At 35.6% G+C, this 21,000-nt stretch overlaps 2 protein-coding genes across 5 annotated transcripts; both read left to right on the plus strand.

Annotated features, from left to right (window-relative positions):
* The first annotated feature begins 936 nt into the window (after positions 1 to 936).
* Positions 937 to 7,311, plus strand: LOC148569581 (disease resistance protein RPP13-like). 4 transcript variants are annotated; one of them, XR_015880609.1, is made up of 3 exons: positions 937 to 1,524; positions 3,119 to 5,967; positions 6,946 to 7,311. XR_015880609.1 is itself a non-coding variant. In XM_088483139.1 (2 exons), exons 1-2 carry the CDS (start codon positions 1,019 to 1,021, stop codon positions 5,892 to 5,894), a joined length of 3,282 nt encoding a protein of 1,093 aa, XP_088339265.1. In that variant the 5' UTR covers positions 937 to 1,018; the 3' UTR covers positions 5,895 to 6,938. The 4 variants fall into 4 exon arrangements, 1 of the variants encoding a protein (XP_088339265.1); XR_015880610.1 differs by having other exon boundaries at positions 6,952 to 7,311; XR_015880611.1 differs by lacking the exon at positions 6,946 to 7,311 and adding an exon at positions 6,142 to 6,938.
* Positions 7,312 to 14,751: 7,440 nt separating this feature from the next.
* Positions 14,752 to 20,334, plus strand: LOC107635610 (disease resistance protein RPP13). Its single transcript, XM_016339127.3, has 3 exons — positions 14,752 to 15,432; positions 17,248 to 19,980; positions 20,115 to 20,334. Exons 1-2 carry the CDS (start codon positions 14,885 to 14,887, stop codon positions 19,922 to 19,924), a joined length of 3,225 nt encoding a protein of 1,074 aa, XP_016194613.1. The 5' UTR covers positions 14,752 to 14,884; the 3' UTR covers positions 19,925 to 19,980; positions 20,115 to 20,334.
* The last annotated feature ends 666 nt before the right edge of the window (positions 20,335 to 21,000 follow it).

Below are 21,000 nucleotides of genomic sequence, written 5' to 3' on the forward strand. Positions count from 1 at the left end.
TATGTTTTGTAGATATTAAAGGAGAATGTTAAATTGTTTTTAGTGAATTTAAATTATTTATTTTTTATTAGAGAATTTTGTACATTAGAATTTTTTAATAATTTATTATTCATTTTAAATTGATTTTGATATGCTCTTACTTAATAGTAAATTAACATATAAAAATTTGTTGGTAGATCTAAGTATTACTAAGTTATTTATAGTATGTCTAATTTATTAAAAAAAATTACTAAAACCAATTAAAAATTATTTTAAAATTAATATATTTAACACTAAATTAAAAAAAATAACTAATACATAATATATTATTTTTTTACTAATTAAATTATTATAATTTAAATTAATTTTAACAAAATAATTTAAAATTAATATTTTTAATCTTATTACGTATATAACACGAATTATTACACCTATTTAAATATAATATTAACTTTCAATCCTCTCATCTCAATTCTAATATCTAAAAACAAATATCACCTATATACTCTCTCATATATATTATACCTGCCAAGCCAATTCACATATATTACACCAAAATTGTATTCATGTAATCTCCTAATGTCATGCGGAATTATTGGAGAGATTGAATAGTAACTTCGGCAACTACTTTGGACAGTACCTTTATTAAATACATTGACCACGAGTCCACCAGGAGGAAACTTCTCAGCGTATGCCCTGGCCTATACTATAACCTAAATTATATTATAATTTAATTTTTTATATATATTTAATTACATAATATTATATTAATAAAAATAATTATTTTTTATATCAACAACGTAAATAATTATTTATAAAAATAAATAAAATTACATAACTATATAAAATATTTACATGTCATTATATCAAAATTAAATGCATTATGTTATTACTTAAAATTTATTTATTTATTTATTTATTGTTATTATTATTCATTTTTTCTTAATTCGACACCTCTTGCTTCCTTCATATATGTCCACACTAGTAGTTGACTTTCTTGCAGACACATACGATCTCCACTTAATTATAACACCACATCATGGCCGACAATGGAGCAGCTGCCTCCTCCTCTTCGTCATCATCATCCGGTATGTACGATGTTTTTCTGAGCTTTAGAGGCGAAGACACAAGATACATATCCTCAGATTCTCTCTACCGTAAACTCGCAGAAAACGGAAACCTCAAAGTGTTTAGAGATTGTCCGGATCTGAAACTAAGTGACCCAATTAAATCTACTCTTGTGGAAGCCATTAAAAGATCAAGGATGTTCATTGTTATGATGAGCCCAAACTATGTGTCTTCCTCGTGGTGCCTCGTGGAGCTAGTGGAGATACTCAAGTACTCCAACAATGGAAGAAATCGCCCCGTTTTTCCAGTTTTTTACCACGTGGAGCCTTCAGAAGTTAGATATCAGAATAGCATCAAATCTAAGGAAGCCATGAGAAAACATGAAGATACATACGGCAAAGAGACTGTGGCAGCGTGGGAGTCGGCTCTATCTACAATTTGCGGGCTATGCGGACAGCACATTGTTGAGAATAAGGGGTGAGTTCTTTTACAAGGGAGGTTAATTAGAACTTAGAATGTCATTATAGCTTATTATTTTTTATTATCCGTTAATTATTAATATTTAAAAATATAAAAAAATATTATTAATTAAATTTTTTTTTTAATTTTTTAATTTAATAATTTAATATTTTTATTATTTTATTTTAGGAATAAAAAGTTACAGAAAACATTAATTTAATTGATTATTTAAAATTAGGTAATAATTAAAAAAATAATAAAAATAAACTAAAAATACTTAAAACATCCAAAATTTAAATAAAAAAATATTTAAAGTGAAATAAAATAAAAATTACTTTAGAATTTAAAATAGAGAACTTGCCAATTGGACATGATTGTCCGCGGTGGCTCCTAATAAAGGATAAAATCGTGGTATTAAAAGGAAAAAAAGTGAAAACAAATAAAAAGATAATTTAAAAAAAATTAGTAAGCAAGTGGTTGTGACTCAATAATTTTATTATTAGTTGAAAATGGCTCATTCTTTTTTGGTTTTCAAATGGGCTTATTTTAGAAATCAAATTTTAGTTAATCATATGGTTAGTTGTTTTTTATTATAAAAAGAGTAATGTTATATGTATAAATATTTTTTTAATTAAATTCAATTAAGTTAGTGTAAAGTCTAAAAAAAAATGTGTGCATATATTATTATTCTTTTTTTTTTATATTTTTTGCAGCACATAAATTTTTGTTAGAGAACATACAAATTTATTAATATAACACAAATTTTTGAAATATAACATACAAAATTTTGCATATAAATATAACACATAATTTTTGGCCCATAGCATACATATTTTTGTATATAGTTGACAAATCTTTAATTTGTACATAGTACAAATTTTTATTGTGAATATATTTTGTTAGGTGGATAAGTCAATATTTTAGGTATGTAATACTCTAACAATTTTTATGCTATGCAATAAGAATTTTGTGTTGTACACTAAAATTTATGTATTGTGTATATTTATTGGTTAGTTGTTAATGTTTTAGATATGTAGTCCTTACAAAATTTATATGTTGTATACTAAAATTAATTTGTTATACATTAAAATTTATGTGCTTTAGTTTTCTAAACATTTATAAAAAAAGAGGACTATGATAATAATAATAAGAGAGGATAAAAAAAATTAAATGACAACAATAATAACAAAAAAAACAAGAGAAAGAAAAAAGGAGGGTATGAAGAAGAAGAAGCGATGATTATTAAAAAAGAAAGAAGTAGCACACGAATAGATTTTTTATTTGTAAACAACATAATTAAATTTGATTATTCACAAGACACCTAACATTTTGTTATAAAATTATCTAATTTTTTAACATGTGTCTTTTATTAAATCCCTAGTGAATTGCTTAACATTGCATATAAAAAGATGAGAAAGTCTAGCGGCAGTAGATTTTGTGGTTTTTAGTTATTAATTAGCCATCAATGATATTTTTAATGGTGTGAGATTGCATCTAATAGTATAAAATTATTTAATTTTTTTTTTTGATGGTTAAGTGCTGACCAAAATTTAACAAAGTGCTGCCCCTAGCACTCCTCTAAAAAGATTAATATTAGGTTGTTGTATTGTAGGTATGAAACTGAGGTCATTGACAAGATTGCTGAACAAGTCTTTGCAAAAAATCGAGAGATCAAGCAACTATTGAATAGATTTGATTCTCAATTTGAAGAAGTGGAATCACTTTTGGACCTCAAATCTCGTAATACTCTTCGTATGGTGGGTATTTACGAAGAAGATGCTGAAATAGACAAAACAACATTCACTTTGGAGCTATACTATAAGATCAAACATGAATTCAAAGAGGCAAGTTTTCTTCTCGGTGTAAGTAAAACTTTAGAGGAAAGCGCTGATGGCCTGAAAAATCTCCAAAAGGCGATTCTTTCTGATATGGGTGTAGAGGTAAGCACTGTGGATTGCACATCTACCGGATCCTGGGAAATCAAGCTGAGGTTGCGCCATAAAAGAGTGCTTTTGGTTCTAAATGAAGTTGATAGTAAAATGCATTTAGAGTTGCTGGCAAGAAGGGGTGATTTGTTTGGTCCTGGTAGTAGGATCATCATAACAACAGAGGACAAAGATCTCTTGGATAATTATCCTGTGATAGATGGTGTTGAGACTAAGACATATTGCATTCGTGAATGTGATGAATTCGAAGGCAACAAAGACAGTAATCATATTGTGAAGGAAGAATATGTAGTGGGATTGAAGAAAGATTTCAATGATGTGATTAAGCAACTCATGGAAGAAGATTCCCCTGATGGGAACATTGTTTCCATAGTTGGCATGGGTGGGATAGGGAAGACTACACTTGCTCGAAAGATCTACAATAGCGATGAGGTCAAGAAGCTATTCGCTTGCCGTGCATGGGCAACTATTTCCAAGGATTGCAGAGAGGAGGAGGTTTTTAAAAGTCTTCTCAACTGTCTGAAGTCATCCACTTCTAAACATGAATATTCAAGTAGTGAAGAGGAGTTAATGCAGAAGGTGAGGAAATGTTTGACAGGGAAAAAGTACTTGATAGTCCTTGATGATATTTGGGACACTAAAGCATGGGCCAGTCTAAAGGGTTGTTTCCCAGAAAACAACGATGGTGGCATGATACTAATAACAACCCGTAATGATCAGGTGGCCTACTCTTTAAGGTCAAAGGTTCCTCACCACAAGCTTCCCTTCATGGATAAAGAACAAAGTTGGAAACTGTTTTGCAATGAGGTGTTTTGCAGAGAAAAGTGTCCTCCCAAGCTAGAACGAATTGGTAGATCAATTGCCAACACTTGCAGCGGTTTACCACTGGCTATCAAAATCACAGCTGGGTTTGTAGCAAAAACGAAGAGATCGGGGGATGAATGGAAAAGAATCAAGAAACTACTCCCTCATTTGCGTATTGTTGAAGAGAAGGAATGTAAGGAGATGAAGGAGAGATTGAAGCTTAGCTACGATGATCTTCCTGAGAACATCAAGCCATGCTTCCTATATCTTGGAGTTTTTCCCGAAGATGATCAGATTTGTGTGCGAGACTTAATCCGTCTATGGATAACAGAGGGCCTCATAGAAGAGCCAATCCAAAGTGGAAGATCAAAAGCAACACCCACAGAACTTGAAGATATTGGTGAGCAATACTTGACAGAGCTAGTGGGTCGTAACTTGGTACAAGTGTCTCAGAGAAGGAGTGATGACAAAGGCGTGAAAACATGTCAGATCCACGACCTCATCCGGGAACTTTGCATATCAGAGAGTAATAAAAACCCTGATAACAATAATAATAATGCTCCTAGGTTATCCTTTCCCAAGGATATAGGATCTTATGCATGTTTGGTAACATGTAGTCAATCAGGCACTTGTTCCTTGTTCGTGTATGGAGATGCAGAGGGGTGGTCACATCATATTCCAAAAGACTACCGAGTTATTGTGCTATATTTTAAAGGATCGAAGATGGATATAATTAGTGGAAAGAATGCTGGGTTTTTGAAGGGGTTGAAAAGCCTCAGGATCTTGAGAGTGGAATTTCCTGACCCATACCGGTTCTATCCGCTTCATCGTATGCACATATTACATATACTAGAACATTCTGCAGAGGACATAAATATTGAGGGGTTAAAGCAACTAAGACATCTCCGCAGTAGATATGCAGTGCACTTATTAGTTGATGAAGAAGGGGTAAAAGAAAAAATGCAGAATCTCCAAACCCTATGTTATGTGCATCTCGATTCACGACTAGAGTTCTTACTCGACAATGGCTACTTTCCCAACTTGAGAACACTGGGTTTACATTCAGCAGAAAGAAAGTTAAGTTGCTTACGCCGCTTGAGCAATCTACGTGAATTAAAACTTGAGCATATGACCTCTAAATATGTTCCATTAGATAAAAATGTATTTCCGTCAAATCTTACCAAGATTACCTTGTCATGGTATGTGGGTTTTAGCACCAAAGCCATGAATGCTTTGGGACAAATCCCCACCCTTCAAATTTTGAAATTATATGAAGTACAATGTATGGAAGGAATCCTTAATTGTGGTACTGAGAGGAGCTTTCCGCGGCTTCAAGTGTTTATCATGAAAAAGGTGCAGGTCAAAGGTCTTACATTAGAAGGAGGTGCAATGCCTTGCCTGCAACGTGCAGTCTTCCATGAGTGCCCTGGCTTGAAGTTGGAGTACCTTCCTGAACAAATGCGTTCCTCGGGTTGCAACTTGGAGTTTTCAGAACATGTTGAGCAACGGCGTTCTTGGGTTGTAAAAACTTGGAGTTTTCAGAACATGAACAAGAATAAGAAAGTGATGATGATACCGATAATGATGATGATGATGATGATGATACCGATGATGATGAAGATGATGATGATTGATTGATTGATATTGATTAATTGATTTCTGTGAGGCATTAATGTTCACGTCGTCATCATTGCTTCTTTCCCAAAAGCAGGTATATGTTTCTTTTACTGAGACTCATGAGAACAGGAGCATATACATGATTTATGCTATCTAGCTAGTTACCTTTTCATGCAACTTCTTTTTAATGCTTTTGCTAATAAGTTGAATCATTCTAACATGTATGTATGTAATTGTTACGGTGGCTAACCGGACATTAATGGGTTAGACTCGTTGGGTTGGCCCAATCGTCAGATAGAGAAAGCTTATGATCTGGTTCGCGTCTGGGAGTTCCGATCCGACTTGTATGAGTGAACGAATGGGGGTGGTACCTGCAAAGACACTTCGATGCCTAAGTCAACAAGGGGTTTAAGCAAGTTTAGAGAGTATTGGAATTTAGAGATACTTGAGGGGTGTCAGTGTATTTATAGTGGTGAACTAATAACCACCGTTGGAGTAGTTCTACCTTTTAAGATAGATAACTGTTCCTTTATCTTAGGGAAGTTGGAATATGGCTGCTGAAAGTAGGTTGAGAGATTTTAGGGGCAGTTACTTATTTGAATAAGGGGTATCTGTCAGCTAATCCTTACCTCCGACTTCCTTGGAGCAAGTCGTGGTTAAATCCGAATGAGGGTCAATCTTTAGTGTTGGGTCAGGGTATGAACAGTATGTATAATCAATTTGGGCAGAACTCTCTTCCATATAGAACTCTCCTCCATAATAGATATTATTAAATGTGCTCCTTTAGTCTCATTGTATTGTAATGGAGTGTGATCCTCTAATATTGCATTGTTTTCCTTTTTTTTCTTTCTTTCCTTTTCTGAATAAAATCGTTAGTTGTTTTTCTTTTGAATGACACTTCTTCGTTCTTGTTTTGGTATTCTAATTCCTTGGGTACATTTGTATTATGATTCTCTTTTACATTGAACATATTGAGGGTTTGAATCACATGCAGTTTCCTTTATGTTATAAATAAATATGAGATGAGTTCATATTATTAGTGTATAACGTTAAACCCTTTATCATGGCTAAGATTCAGCATCACTCCATCATATATCTATCAAAGTGCATCTATGCAAAAGCTGGGGAGATTCAGAAATTGAAACACCTTGGCAGTATTATCAAAGTGCATTTATTAGCAGAAGGTGAAGGAGAAACAGACACAAGAAGAAGAATGAAGAATCTCTTTGTGGTGTTTGCTAATAAGTATCTTAAGGCATATTCATGTTATTTTTTATTTTTTATTTTTTATATTTTGTACTCAACACAAGTTTCTGAAGCAAACGGGATTGTAATATAAATATAATTAGATTATAAATTCTTGTTTTCATTTATAATACTTGATCATATTAAAAGATAAAACTAAGTAGTTGTGGATGCTTTCTAGTACACTCTAGGAAATAGGAATGTATAGGAATTTTTCTAACTAAATTCTTCCACCTTAAATTTAAATTTTGCAGATGCAAGGGTAGGTTTTTCTGCCGAAACAAATATCAAATTCTGATATGAATGGCAAGATATACGTTCCTGTTTCTTTCAAATAATATATATAGATAAATGTGTAAGTAAGTATTAAGAACAAACTTTTTATTAATTTTCATTGGTTTCTATATTATGTTATAGTGATTTTAGAGTTATATGTAGGCTAATTGTATTCCTTATAACAGCTATATATTCTATATATGAAAATATAATATATAGTTATTTACACCTAGTGAATAATAGTTGTGTACATAAATGTAACATTCATATGGAAATAACAAGTTACCAAATCCTAGAGAAGTATAAAATACCAGCAACATCTCCTGCTGTAAGATGTATAAAAGAAAAATTGAAAATCATAACCAAAAGCTAATACAGAATTACAGATCAAAAGCTAGGACCATTATAAACTATAGTATATTCCCCCTCAAGTCATAGTAACCTCCCATTGAAACGAGGTATGCCCCAACAACAGCTGGGCCATAGCATCCAGCGGATATTTTTATCTTTGAGCTTAATAATATTGCATATATAGGCACATAATACAGCTAACTAAATGGTCACCAATATTTCTTTGATGGAATTAATTCTTTTAATGCTTTCAATGTGACAATGTCATAATCATTGGTGACTTGTGATCTGAAGATTACAGGTTTAAACCTTGTATCATGCCTAAGATATTAACTATACTACACATGAAATAGCAATATATATGCACATGATTCTTAATATTAATTGAGCAATACTTGAGGGAGATGGTGGATCGTAATTTGGTACAAGTAGCAAGGAGAAGCAGTGATGGGAAAGGCGTGAAAACATGTCAGATCCATGATCTCTTTTCCGGAACTGTGCATATCAGATCAGACAGCAACAACCATGATAACAACACTAACAATGCTCGTAGATTATTGTCCTTTCCTAGCACAGTAGGATCCTATACCTGTTCATTAGAGACGTGCAATAAAGAATCCACTCATTCGCTATTCTTTTATGAAGATGCACGGGGATGGTTACACCATATTCCAGGAAATCTCCGAGTTAATGTGCTATATTTTTCGAAATGGGCTCGGGTTAGTTCTTCAACAAGTGCTGAGTATTTGAAGAGTTTGACACCCCTCCGGTACTTGAAAATGGAAGTTGAATTCGATGGATTATGTGACTTTCACAATTTGGAAACATTACATGTACTGTACACTAGTTCGAAGGACCTAAGAATTGGGGGGTTAAAGCAACTAAGACATCTTCATTGTGAATTTCTGGTGAAACTGTTAATAGATGAACAAGAAGTAAAAGATAAAATGCAGAATCTCCAAACACTATGTTATGTGTCTGCCAATCAAAACTAGGGAGCTTATTAGGCAATGCTTACTTTCCCAAGTTGAGAACACTCGGTTTATATGTAACTGCATACCAAGACCATGAAGCAACAAAAGCAGAAGAAATCCTAAAAAGCCTGCACTGCCTAAGAAAGTTGCGGCAGGTGAAACTTACGTTTGCTCCCTTTGGTTGGGTTCCATTACTTGAATTGAAAGAGAAAAATTACAAATTTGGAGGGGACCATGGCCATAGCTGATAGCTCCACCTTTATTACACTTCTCTGTTCTTTAATCATAAGAATCGTTGTCTATATATGAGTGAGCATCATGCTGGACACATGACTTGCGATGCTAAAGGACAAGTTAAGATTGGTTAAGTCTAATATCAAGAGTTTAATAATATAGTAGTTGGTATAATAAATTTGCTGGTGAAAGCAATTGTCATGACCAAGGTCTTTTTATAACAAATATATGTATCAATCATTCATCAAAGTATTGCAAGTAGCGAATAATATATTCCAAAGTCACCAAGCAAGTTCACGAATCAATCCACCAACTATTTCATCATTGATATCCACACTGCTTCACTGGTGTGTTTTTTTGGATGACTAAAATATGATTTCGATCATTATTATTTATTAATGTGCCAAGCAACTTCTCCCCACTAATTTCTTAAATGGTTTAAATAATGGTATAGTATAGAAATGTGATGATGAACAATGGTATAATATAAAATTATGGATGATGACAATTTGTTGGTCCCAAATTTTATATTAGAGGAATCCAAGTCTTTCTGTAATTAACTAAATTAAATAATAAGATTTAAAATAATATTAGTTAACTGATTTTTGTTAAATTAAAAAAAATTGATTCAATTTTATTGACAAAAAAACTTGAATGTAACATTTTTTTCATATTAATAAATATACTTTTGTACTGTTGTACGGGTTTCGGATGGGTCGGAGGGGTTCTTCGGCTAAAGAGGTGGGAATCGGCCTGGATCTGGTGACTGAGACGAGCAAAGAAACGACCTCCCGAGCTGTGTGTGATATGAGGTGGGGGCGTCACCTACAATGACACTCCAACGCTCAAGTCAGAAAGATGCCGGTGGCGTTAAGGGTAGTGAGTAGTGACGTACCTTGGAGAAAGGGTAGGACCCTCTCCATATATACCCTGTCAGAGAGGCGGGCCCCACGGGAGAGGTCTCCTTCCAGGAAGCTTCCTCTCCCAGCTGTCATATGGTTGGCAGCAGGGGAGCAAGTGTCCGGGTCGCTGGCCGGACGGGTTATGCCCGAGTAGGTCGTGTTGTTCGTGGGTCGAATCGGCTAATCATGCCAGTTGGGCCGGGCCGTAACAGTGCCCCCAACGCACCAACTATGGCCGTGAGTGTCGTTGTTGGCGCGTTCTGCTCTCTTTCTCATGTCGTCGCTTTATCGGGCGCTCGTGGTCAGGACGTGCCTTTTACGTGCGTGCGGGCTTCGTCGCTTCAGAAAAGCGCTGCCTGTCGCCTCGTTCCTTGCGCCCGCCATTAAGCGCATTTATTGTTGATTTGAAAGCAGGGGAGAAAGGTCTCTTTTGCCCCTGACTTTCGCGCTTCTCCAAGGTGGTTATTCTTTCGTTCTATTCCTTCCTTTCTTTCCCATTTCTTTTCATTGCTTCCACACTATCTTTGCACCGCATTTTCTACTCTCTCTCGCGTTTCTGAATTCTGCTTGCATTGGCCTGCGATCGTCCTCCTTCCTACCTTCGTGCTTCTTCCTTGCTAATTATTTTCCTGGTAAGTAGATTTTTCTTCTGTGGAGCCTTTTTGTCTTTACTATTTACAGATTAGATGTTTGCCATTGCTTCCGCTTCTTATGCGTTGAGTAGTGTTTAGGTCTGTGCATGTGTTTTGAGGTTGTTATTAGCTAGAGTTTTAGGGGGGTTACCATCTAGGTTCCTGGTAGTTTAGGCCTCATTTTGCCAGTAGATAAGCTTCAGTTTAACTGCGAATAGGTAGATTGTAGATTCTGGTATTAGTGCCGGTTTTCCGACCTCTTAGACTGATTTTGAGTGGTGCCCCCACTGTAAGTATGACCCAGCTCCCGTCATCAGAGTCGTGAGACCGGCGCCCTACGATCGCTACGCCTGGGTGACCTCAGACGTAAAGGAAACTCCCAACCAAATGTCTGTGGAGGAACTTACGGAGTTCCGACAAGCCGAGTGCCTCTGCGAGGGAGGAGATGAAGAGAGTAACTACGAAGTTTTTGTTCCCCATGCCCAGGAACGGATATTCCAACTGAACCTTCAGTCTCCCTGGGTTCCCGATTGGATTTGGTTTTACAAAGCGATGTTCACCCACCTGGGGGTTTGCATCCCCTTCTACCCTTTTCAAATGGCGCTGCTCAACCGATGTGACGTGGCGCTGTCTCAGTTGCATCCGAACAGTTGGGCCTCCATCCGCTGTTTCGAGATGGTTTGTGAATATTTGGAGTTGCCGGCCTCCGTCGAGGTGTTTCTGTTTCTTTTTACTTTGACAAACCCTTCCAAAGAGGGGAGGGCTAAAAAGGGCTTTATGTCTTTCCGGGCGGCCCACGGTCGGAGGATCTTCAGCTTATTCGAGGATTAATTCTTATCACGGCTTCAAAGACAAGTACTTTAAAGTTCTCCCTGCCGAAGGTTGGCACCCCTTCTGGCTGACCTTGGAGGGGGAACGTCACATCCTGACCTATTGGAGTTTCGGGGCGGGGGCGAACGCCTTCACAAAAGTGACATACAAAGGGTTGTCACCAGAGAACAAGAGGATTGCCGATGTCTTGCTGGCCGTCTTTGGCAAAAACCATGTTAACCCCCACCTCCTTATGGGTGATCGGGACATGGGTAGGGGTTATATAGGTGTGTGGTCGCTTAGTCCTTTGTTCGTGCTTATTATTTGTATACTTGATTAGCTGTCTTGCCGACTAACGAGCTGTTGTTTGTTCTTGCAGTATCAATGGTTGGCGAACAAGTTGGTCTTGACGCTCTATTCAACACCTTCCTTGCTGATGGCAGCAATGACGACTCTGCCACCCCTGCCAACAAGGTGCCTCCCTAGGATGCCGTCGAGCCTGAGGTTCAGTTTCAACTACCCAGGGGGAGGTGGCGGGGACCAGCGCTGTTTCAGGTCCCCAACCAGAGGTGGAGGCAGAGACTGAAGGGCCAGAGGTGGTTGTCCTTGACAACCCAAGAAAAAGGAAGCCATCTTCTAGTCTTGAGGGAGTTCTCACAGTGATGGAGAAGAACTTTGATGCCGAGACTTTCATTGATACCCAACTGCTTTCCGGCACAGAGGACTTCTTCTATGGTGGGGATCTTGCCTCACATGCCAGATGGATGTACCGTACCTTGCTCCGGAGAGCCACTGTAGCAAGAAAAGGGAATCTACCTTGGCGGGGGCACGGTCTCTGGAGAACAAGCTTGAATCCTCCGTCAAGGCTAATGCTAAGTACAAAGACGAGGTCAAGTCGCTTTAAGAGCAGCTAGCTGCTGCCGAGGAAAAGGTCAAGACCGCCGAAGAAAAGGTTAAGGCCTCCAAAGAAAAGGTTAGCTACAAAGAAGAAAGAAGAAGAAATCAGAAGCTAGGGCAAAATCAGATCTTAGGCAAATAAGAAAGATCTTTCCATTATTGGTACCCCAAAATAACTTACTGAAGCTTCCTTCCCATCATACCCATTTCTGGTAAAATGAAAAAAAAATGGATGTTATGAAGTTCTGCTGTGGATCAACGGTCAAGAAAGGAACTTGAAGCCAAAGCAAAAATAAATGGTTCAGATCTTTGAAGAGATTGGAAAAAGGATGAAAGAGAAGATGGAAAGTATGAATGCATGAAATCTGAAATCTCTGCTACAGTTCCATCTCTATTCTGCGTAGCTGTTGCTCTGTTTTTGTGAGAAGAAGTCAACTGTGTGAAGCAAGCCTATGGTGTGAAAAATTGAAATCATACAAATAGGAAAATCACTTCAATTGAAAGGAAGGAGAGATAACCAATTTTTGAGATTTATGTTCTGAGAAGAATTCTCTGAAAAAGTTCATCAACTTGAACAGTGCTTCTTAGTCAAAGGAGCATTCTGCCAGAATGAGGAACTGAATCAGAAGCTAGCAAATCTGGTTTATCACATAGCAACAGAGGCTGTTGAAGCAATCAATCTCCTTCATGTTTTACAAATTGTAATTTTCTTTTCAATGTTTATCTTTCTGTAATTTCTTGATGTAAAAGGTTGAATGAGGGAGTCATTGAAAGAGCCTAAGAGTGGAAAAAGGCAGAGAGATACACATGAGTGAAAATTCTAGAGTTATTTCAGATTTCTTTAGATTGATTAAGTGTCTTGTATCTTGTACTAGTGAGGTATCCCTTTCTTAGTTGGGTTACAACTCAAATCAGGTTAGAACTTGAGTGTGAAAGGATTGTGTCAATCCTATGGAATTGGTGTATGTAATACTTTAACTATAGTGGAAATTCTACCACTGTTGTGGTGGAGACTGGATGTAGGTTGCAGTGCACAAGACAACCGAACCAGGATACATGATGGTATCAGCTTCTCTCTTCCCTACTCTGTTCTGTTTTCTGATATTCATGAGACAAAATGAAATTGTCTCATAAATTTTCCGCTGCTAAGTTCAAACAGATTCAGATTAAAAGTTTGTTTTAAAATGGTTATTTCATTAAAGTAAAGGAAGGTCATAAATTCAACCCCCATTCTCTAAACCTTCTACAATCTTCAGGCCTCCTCCAACTCTGTTCAACAACATGAGACCTCCTTCAATAAACAACCCCTCAAGTAGGCCTATTGTTAGCCAAGAAATCATGCATGGTGCTAGTGTTGGAACATCTACCAGATTCATGCAATTTATGCAGACTCCAAGACTTGGAGCACCAACAACTGAACTCTCTAGTGGCAATAGCAATTCCACACCTAATTAAGGCCTAAGATTGACTGGATTAAGGAACTTTTGTTGTAGTGTTTAGATATGACTGTAACATAGACCATGTGCACCTCAATTTTTTTGGGAACTTAGTTATAGTGTTTTGGTTTAGAATTACATTGACTATGGTTTGTTTTGTTACTTAATTCTCATCAAACAACTATAATGAATTAGCATGAACTTATATGTCTACTATGTTAATGGGAGATGATTACATATTTGGCATTGTCCCACATTGATTTGGTACAAGAATTTTCATTTAATAATTGTCACCATTCATATATATTGCTATGTCAAGGTTAAATTAGAGTTTGTGATTTGAAATATAAGCAGTTATGTCAAATTTTAAATATCTAAAGGTTAGTTTTGTCAAATTTTTATTCATTCGATTCACAAATTTTCATGGTTACAAAGTTAATTTAAATTAGCCAATGGTCAGTATTATCAGCGCCTCAATCTTTCATGATTAGAAATGGTTAATTACTCTTATATAATTAAAAGATGAATTATGACTTAAAATGAACTAAGAACACAATTCCATTACTTGAATTGAAAGAGAAAAATTATTACAAATAAAATTGGAGGAGACCATGGCCATAGCTGATAGGTCCACCTTTATTATACCCCTCTATTCTTTAACGGTCCCGCTACATTACCAACAGCATATCTGCCAACTTCTGCCAACTCTTATTTATAACTGTGTTTTATGGAAGTATCTTCGTGGATGTGTCTAATAAAAATATCTTTTTTATGGTTGTGTTTAATAGAAGTGTCTTTATAGATATATTTTTTGGATGTGTCTCTTTATATATGTATTTAAAATATAATAATTAATTATTGTTGGCAATAAATTGTCAGATAATATGTTGGTACTTATACTTTTCCATTCTTTAATCATAAGAATCATTGTCTAGAGATGAGTGAGCATCATGCTGGACATATGACTTGGCGATACTAAAGGACTAAGTTAAGATTGGTCAAGTCTAATATCAAGAGTTTAATAATATAGTAGTTGGTATAATAAATTTGCTGGTTGCTGGTGAAAGCAATTGTCATGACCAAGGTCTTTTTATAACAAATATATGTATCAACCATTCATCAGAGTATTGCAAGTAGCGAATAATATATTCCAAAGTCACCAAGCAAGTTCACGAATCAATCCACCAACTATTTCATCGTTGATATCCACACTGCTTCACTGCTTCTTTGATTTCAATTGTTGTATACCACATCATGGCCGATGATGGAGCGGCCGGGGCGGCGTCTTCTTCGTCATCACCGGCACCGTGGTTGTGGTCAACGTCGTCCTTATCAGAAGGCATGTATGATGTTTTTCTGAACTTTAGAGGCAAGGACACAAGGTTCTTATTCACAGATTATCTCTATCATGGCCTGGCCGATGTAAAAAAACTGCAAGTATTCAGGGATGATCCGGGTCTGGAACTAGGTGACGAAATTAAACCTACTCTGATGGAAGCCATTAAAAGATCAAGGATTCATATTGTTGTGATGAGTGAAAACTATGTATCTTCCTCATGGTGCCTCCTGGAACTAGAGCAGATGCTCAAGTATTACTCCAAGGATGGAAACAAACGATCCGTTATTCCAGTTTTTTATCACGTGACGCCCGCGGAAATGAGATATCAGACTAGCACCATATCTAAGAAAGCCATGAAGAAACATAAAAAGAGAGAAGGCAAAGACAAGGCGAAAGCGTGGAAGTTGGCTTTATCTAGAGTTTGCGGGATAAGTGGACAACACATTGTTAAGAAGGGAAATCGGTGAGTTCTTTTTAATTAATTGATATTATAACGAAATTATTATTATTATTATTATTATTATTATTATTATTATTATTATTATTATTATTATTATATATTTTTTAATCCTCGCTCTTTAGAGATTTTAGAATTTATGGTTTAAAATAATTACCTGAAATTGACCGAAAAATATTTATTTCTCTAATTGAACTCATATTCTTTTATCATCTTAATTAATAAAGATTGAGAGGACAAGTTAAGTTTTATTATGTGTTTCTTTATATTAGGTCACTCTAAAATTTACAATGAATCATGAAAAAGTTTATTTTTTTGATTAATTAATTGGTAGACATCATTTTTTCTAAAATAATAATGGATTCTACTAGGTAGATAACGAAAGATTTGAACAATATGAATAATAGATTGAAAAATTGGCCCAATGAAATTAAAAAAAATACTCCACTCAAATTACCCAACTAAAATATCTCATTCAATAATTCAAAAATTTTAACCATTCATTGTACCCTAATTTATCAAAACACTAACTTTTCTCCCAAATCTTCTGTCGCCACTGTCACTTGGTCTTCAACCAGCACCCTTCGTCGTCAGCGGGATCCTTCTCACCATCGCAGGTTCGTCAACAAGGACCCTTATCGGCGTTGTTCTCCTCCAGACCGGAAACAAACGACATCGCTCACCTCTGATGAAAATAATCATCTATTTAAGAATAAAAATAGTTATCCGCATATCTAGTGAATTGAACATTTAGCATATTTTAATTGTATATAACTAAATCCAATCCAATCAAATAACCATTCACATAAAAATTAAAATAACCATCCCATAAGAATTAAAATAATCATCCTCGTATCAACTAAAATGATAATCCTAAACTAGCTATAATTGAATACTAGAACTTGAACTCAGGAAAGCGGCGAACGAAGGGATGGAACCTGAGGGAAAAGGAAGTCGTTGAGCATGTAGATTCCGAGGCCGTAGGAGATGATGTAGAAATTTTGGATCAAGTATGCGCGTAAAACGTAGATATAAGCGATAACCAAGGAACCAATCCAACAACGGAGCATGTGCGGCATATTCTTGTCGAGAAAATGTTGGTACTGTTGCGACACCGTGAATTTCCATCGCGATATGGCGCCATCCAGTTAATTATATTTTAATTATGATTCATTATTAATATAAATATAAATTTTACTAAAAATGTATTAATCTGCTTTATCTATTTCAATGCTAGTATTATGATTAAAGTTATTTGTTTTGATACTAGTATTGAAATTTACTGATATTATAGTTAGATAATAGACTTTGTAAATTATCTGTTACTCTTATTGTATCAAATTAAGATACAAATGTGGTAGTACGGACAAATTTTATGTTTTTTTTTATATGAGTTATTTTTAGAATTTGAGACTTGATTCTTTGTAAAATGTTAGTGAAGACATGTATTTTAAATTTTAATTCTAAGTTTTTTATTATTTTTTATCTTTTATTTATGTGAGATCGGTTTTATCGGTTCAACTAATAATAATTTATTGGTTAAATCATAAATCAATGAACAGACTGATTCGATCGCCGATTCGGTTCCGACGTTGCTGAGGAAGTAGAGTACAAAACGTATAATATGTGAATATGTAATCGTACGATTTAGGTGCTAATCTTAATGTTTTCAAATATAAAAATCTGATAATAATTATTTAATTAATTAAGAATCTAATTTTAATTTTAAATTTAATTTGTTTAAAACCGTTATAGCTCCTCTATACTTTTCCAATAATAATTACGTACAAAGATATTAATATTGTGTGTTATGATTTGCAGTCATGAAACAGAGGTCGTAGGCAAGATTGCTGAACAAGTCTCAGCAAAAATTCTAGAGATCAGGCAACAAATGAATAGATTTGTTTCTCAATTTAAAGTGGTTGAATCACTTTTGAACCTTGAATCTTCTGATAATGTTGGTGTGGTGGGAATTTATGAAGATCCTAAAATAGCCAAAAGTTACATAACAAGATTTGCTTTTGAGCTATACTATAAGATCAAATACAAGTTCAGAGCGGCAAGTTTTCTTGTTGATGTTAGTAAACAGTTAAGGGAAAACACCGCTAATGGCTTGGAAAATCTCCACAAGGAGCTTCTTTCAGATATGGGTGTGGAAACCATGCAGGAGTTGCCACGTAAGAGGGTGCTTCTGGTTCTGGAAGGGGTTGATAGTGAACAGCATTTGAAGTTGCTAGTGGAAATGGGAGTAAGTGATTGGTTTAGTGGTGGTAGTAGGATCCTCATAGCAACAGAAAACAGAAATCTGTTTGAGGATTGTCCTGCTGTGATGAATGGTGTTAAGCTTGAGAAACATTGCATATGTGAAGGTGAATTGGTGAAGGAAAAGATTGTGAAGGAGAAGAAGGTAGTGGGATTTGTGAAAGAATTCATCGATGTTATTAATCAACTGAAGGAAGAAGATTCAAATAGGAGGAATGTTGTTTCAATTGTCGGCATGGGCGGGTCGGGCAAGACTACTCTTGCCCGAATGATCTATGACAGCAATGAGGTGAGGGAGGTATTCCCTTGCCGTGCATGGGCAACTGTTTCCAAACACTGCAATGAAAATAAAGTTTATGGAAAGCTTCTCAAGTCTTTGAAGGTACCAAAATCTGAATATGAGAAATTAAGTAAAGAGGAGTTGAAGAAGGAGGTGAGAAAACGTTTGAATGGGCAAAGCGGGAAGTATTTGATAGTGCTGGATGATGTGTGGAACACTAAGGCGTGGAACAAGTTGGAGTATCTTCTCCCAGAAAAGAATAATGGGAGCAGGATATTGATGACTACACGAAATGATAGGGTGGCAAACCATGCAATGTCAAAGGAACCTCACCATCAACTTGGCCCTTTGGATGATGAAGAAAGTTGGGAATTATTCCGTAGCGAGGTGTTTGGTAGAGAAGAGTGTCCTTCTGATTTAGAGTCTATTGGTAAATCAATTGCCCAAAGTTGCAAGGGTTTGCCATTAGCTGTTGCAACCATAGCAGGGCTTGTCAAAGAGAGGAAGAGATCAACAACAGAGTGGCAAAGTATTAACAATGTAATTCTTCAATGGGATGATGATGATGATGATGATGATGATGATGATGATGATGATAGTGATGATGATAAGAAGCCGATGACGATGAGTAGGATGATGAAGATATTGCAGCTGAGCTATGATGATTTACGTCCAAAATTGAAGTCATGCTTTCTATATCTTGGGGTGTTTCCGGAAGATTGCAAGATTGCAGCAAGGGCTTTGATTGAACTATGGAATGCAGAAGGCTTGACAAAAGTAACGGAAACTGGAAGTTCAAATGCAGCAGAGCCGGAAGACATTGGTGAGGAGCGCTTGAAGGAGCTAGTGGATCGTAACTTGGTACAAGTGGTGAGTAGGAAGAGTGATGGGGAAGGCGTGAAAACATGTCAGATCCACGATCTCATCCGGAAACTGTGCATATCACTGAGTAACAAACCAGATAACAAGAACAATGATCGCAGATTATTATCCTTTACCAGAAACGAAGGATCCTATACCTGTTCATTAGAGACGTGTAATAAAGAATCCACTCGTTCGTTATTCTTTTATGAAGATGCACGGGAATGGTTACACCATATTCCAGAAAACCTGCGAGTTAATGTGCTATATTTTTCGAAATGGGCTCGGGTTAGTTCAACAAGTGCCGAGTATTTGAAGAGTTTGACACCCCTCCGGTACTTGAAAATGGAAGTTGAATTAGATGGATTATGTGACTTTCACAATTTGGAAACATTACATGTACTGTACACTAGTTCGAAGGACCTAAGAATTGGGGGCTTAAAGCAACTGAGACATCTTCATTGTGAATTTCTGGTGAAATTGATAGATGAACAAGTAAAAGATAAAATGCAGAATCTCCAAACCCTATGTTATGTGATTGCCGATTCAAAACTAGGGAGCTTACTAGGCAATGCTTACTTTCCCAACTTGAGAACACTCGGTTTATATATAACTGCATACCAAGACCGTCAAGCAACAGAAGCAGAAGAAATCTTAAAGAGCCTGCACTGCCTAAGAAAGTTGCGGAAGGTGAAACTTACGTTTGCTCCCTTTGGTTGGGTTCCATTAGATAGAATTGCATTTCCGTCAACTCTTACCAAGATTACCTTGTCATCATTTGGGGGCTTCATGTCCAAAGACATGATTGTTTTGGGACAAATTCGCAGCCTTCAAATTTTAAAATTGAAATCTGGAATTTGTACTGAAATACCTCTTCATTGTGGTACTGCTGGGAGCTTTCCGGAGCTTCAAGTGCTCATCATGATAAGGATGTCTGTCAAACGTCTTACATCAGAAGAAGGTGCGATGCCTCGTCTTCGACGTGCTGTCTTCTGTGACTGCCCTTACTTGTTGGAGGAGGAGGTTACTCAAAAAATGCTTTCCTTGGGTAGTAACTTGGAGTTTTTAGACCGTCAAGTGGACGATGATGATTGATTTCTGTGAGGCATTGGATGTCAACGTCTGCTACTCTGCTTCTTTTCCAAAAGCAGGTATATATTTCTTTTGATGAGACTCATAGGCACAGGCATATATATATATACCTTTTCATGCAACTTCTTTTTTATGATTTTGCTAACAAGGTGAATCATTCTAACATGTATGTATGTATAATCAATTTGTGCAGAACTCTCCTCCATAATACATACATCATTACATGACATGCTCCTGCCGCCTCATTGTATTGTAATGGAGTAGTTGTAATCCTCTAATATTGCACTACTTTAATTTTCTTTTCTTTTCTTTTCTTTTTTTTTTATTTTGAATCACACCTTTTAGTACTTTTATTGTGATATTGTAATTCCTCGAACACACGTTTATTATGATTCGCTTTTATTTAGGTTTAATTGCTCTGTTGGTCCCTATAGTTTTACCAAATTTTTAATTAGATTTCTATATTTTTTTTCTTTCAATTGGATTTTTATTACACTGCTTTAATTTTGTAATTAAGTCCTTCTTAATGTAAAAACTATTAAAGTTAACTGAATATTTTTTTGTAAATTGAAGGTATTTATACTTAACAACTTAATTAAATATTTGATAATGTTAATTTTAATATTTTTAACATGAAAATGACGTAATTACAAAATTAAAAGTAGTGTAAAAACTCAATTAAAAAAAAATATATAAAAACCTAATTAAAATTTTGGTAAAATTATAATTAAATCTTTTATTTACGGTGTGCATGCTCTGTTGAAGTTTTGAATGACATGTAATTTCCTTTATGTTATAAATAAATAAATAAATATGAGATGAGTATTTCATAGCTTTAGTGTATAGCCTTAAATATTCTCGATTATGGCAAATATTATGAGAAAATTGAAACAAGAAGAATGCATGCAGAATCTCCAAACCCTGTATCACGTGTGTCTTGATAAATTTTGTTATCAAAATCACTAAATTAGACTAATTTAAATGTGGAATTACAAGTGTATGTTTAATGACCATGATGTTTAACAAAATTTAAAATTACAAGTTTAACAGTGTTCCTATCGATTATTTAAGAAGTTACT

This window comes from Arachis ipaensis, chromosome B4 (assembly GCF_059453495.1).
Source record: "Arachis ipaensis isolate K30076 ecotype BB chromosome B4, ASM5945349v1, whole genome shotgun sequence".
Taxonomy (NCBI): Eukaryota; Viridiplantae; Streptophyta; class Magnoliopsida; order Fabales; family Fabaceae; genus Arachis; species Arachis ipaensis.

Excerpts from the sequence above, each read along its gene's own strand:
- LOC148569581 (XM_088483139.1), top strand. The coding sequence starts at position 1,019 with ATGGCCGACAATGGAGCAGCTGCCTCCTCCTCTTCGTCATCATCATCC. Across the intron at positions 1,525-3,118 it reads CACATTGTTGAGAATAAGGG|GTATGAAACTGAGGTCATTG; the intron begins GTGAGTTCTTTT and ends GTTGTATTGTAG.
- LOC107635610 (XM_016339127.3), top strand. The coding sequence starts at position 14,885 with ATGGCCGATGATGGAGCGGCCGGGGCGGCGTCTTCTTCGTCATCACCG. Across the intron at positions 15,433-17,247 it reads ATTGTTAAGAAGGGAAATCG|TCATGAAACAGAGGTCGTAG; the intron begins GTGAGTTCTTTT and ends TATGATTTGCAG.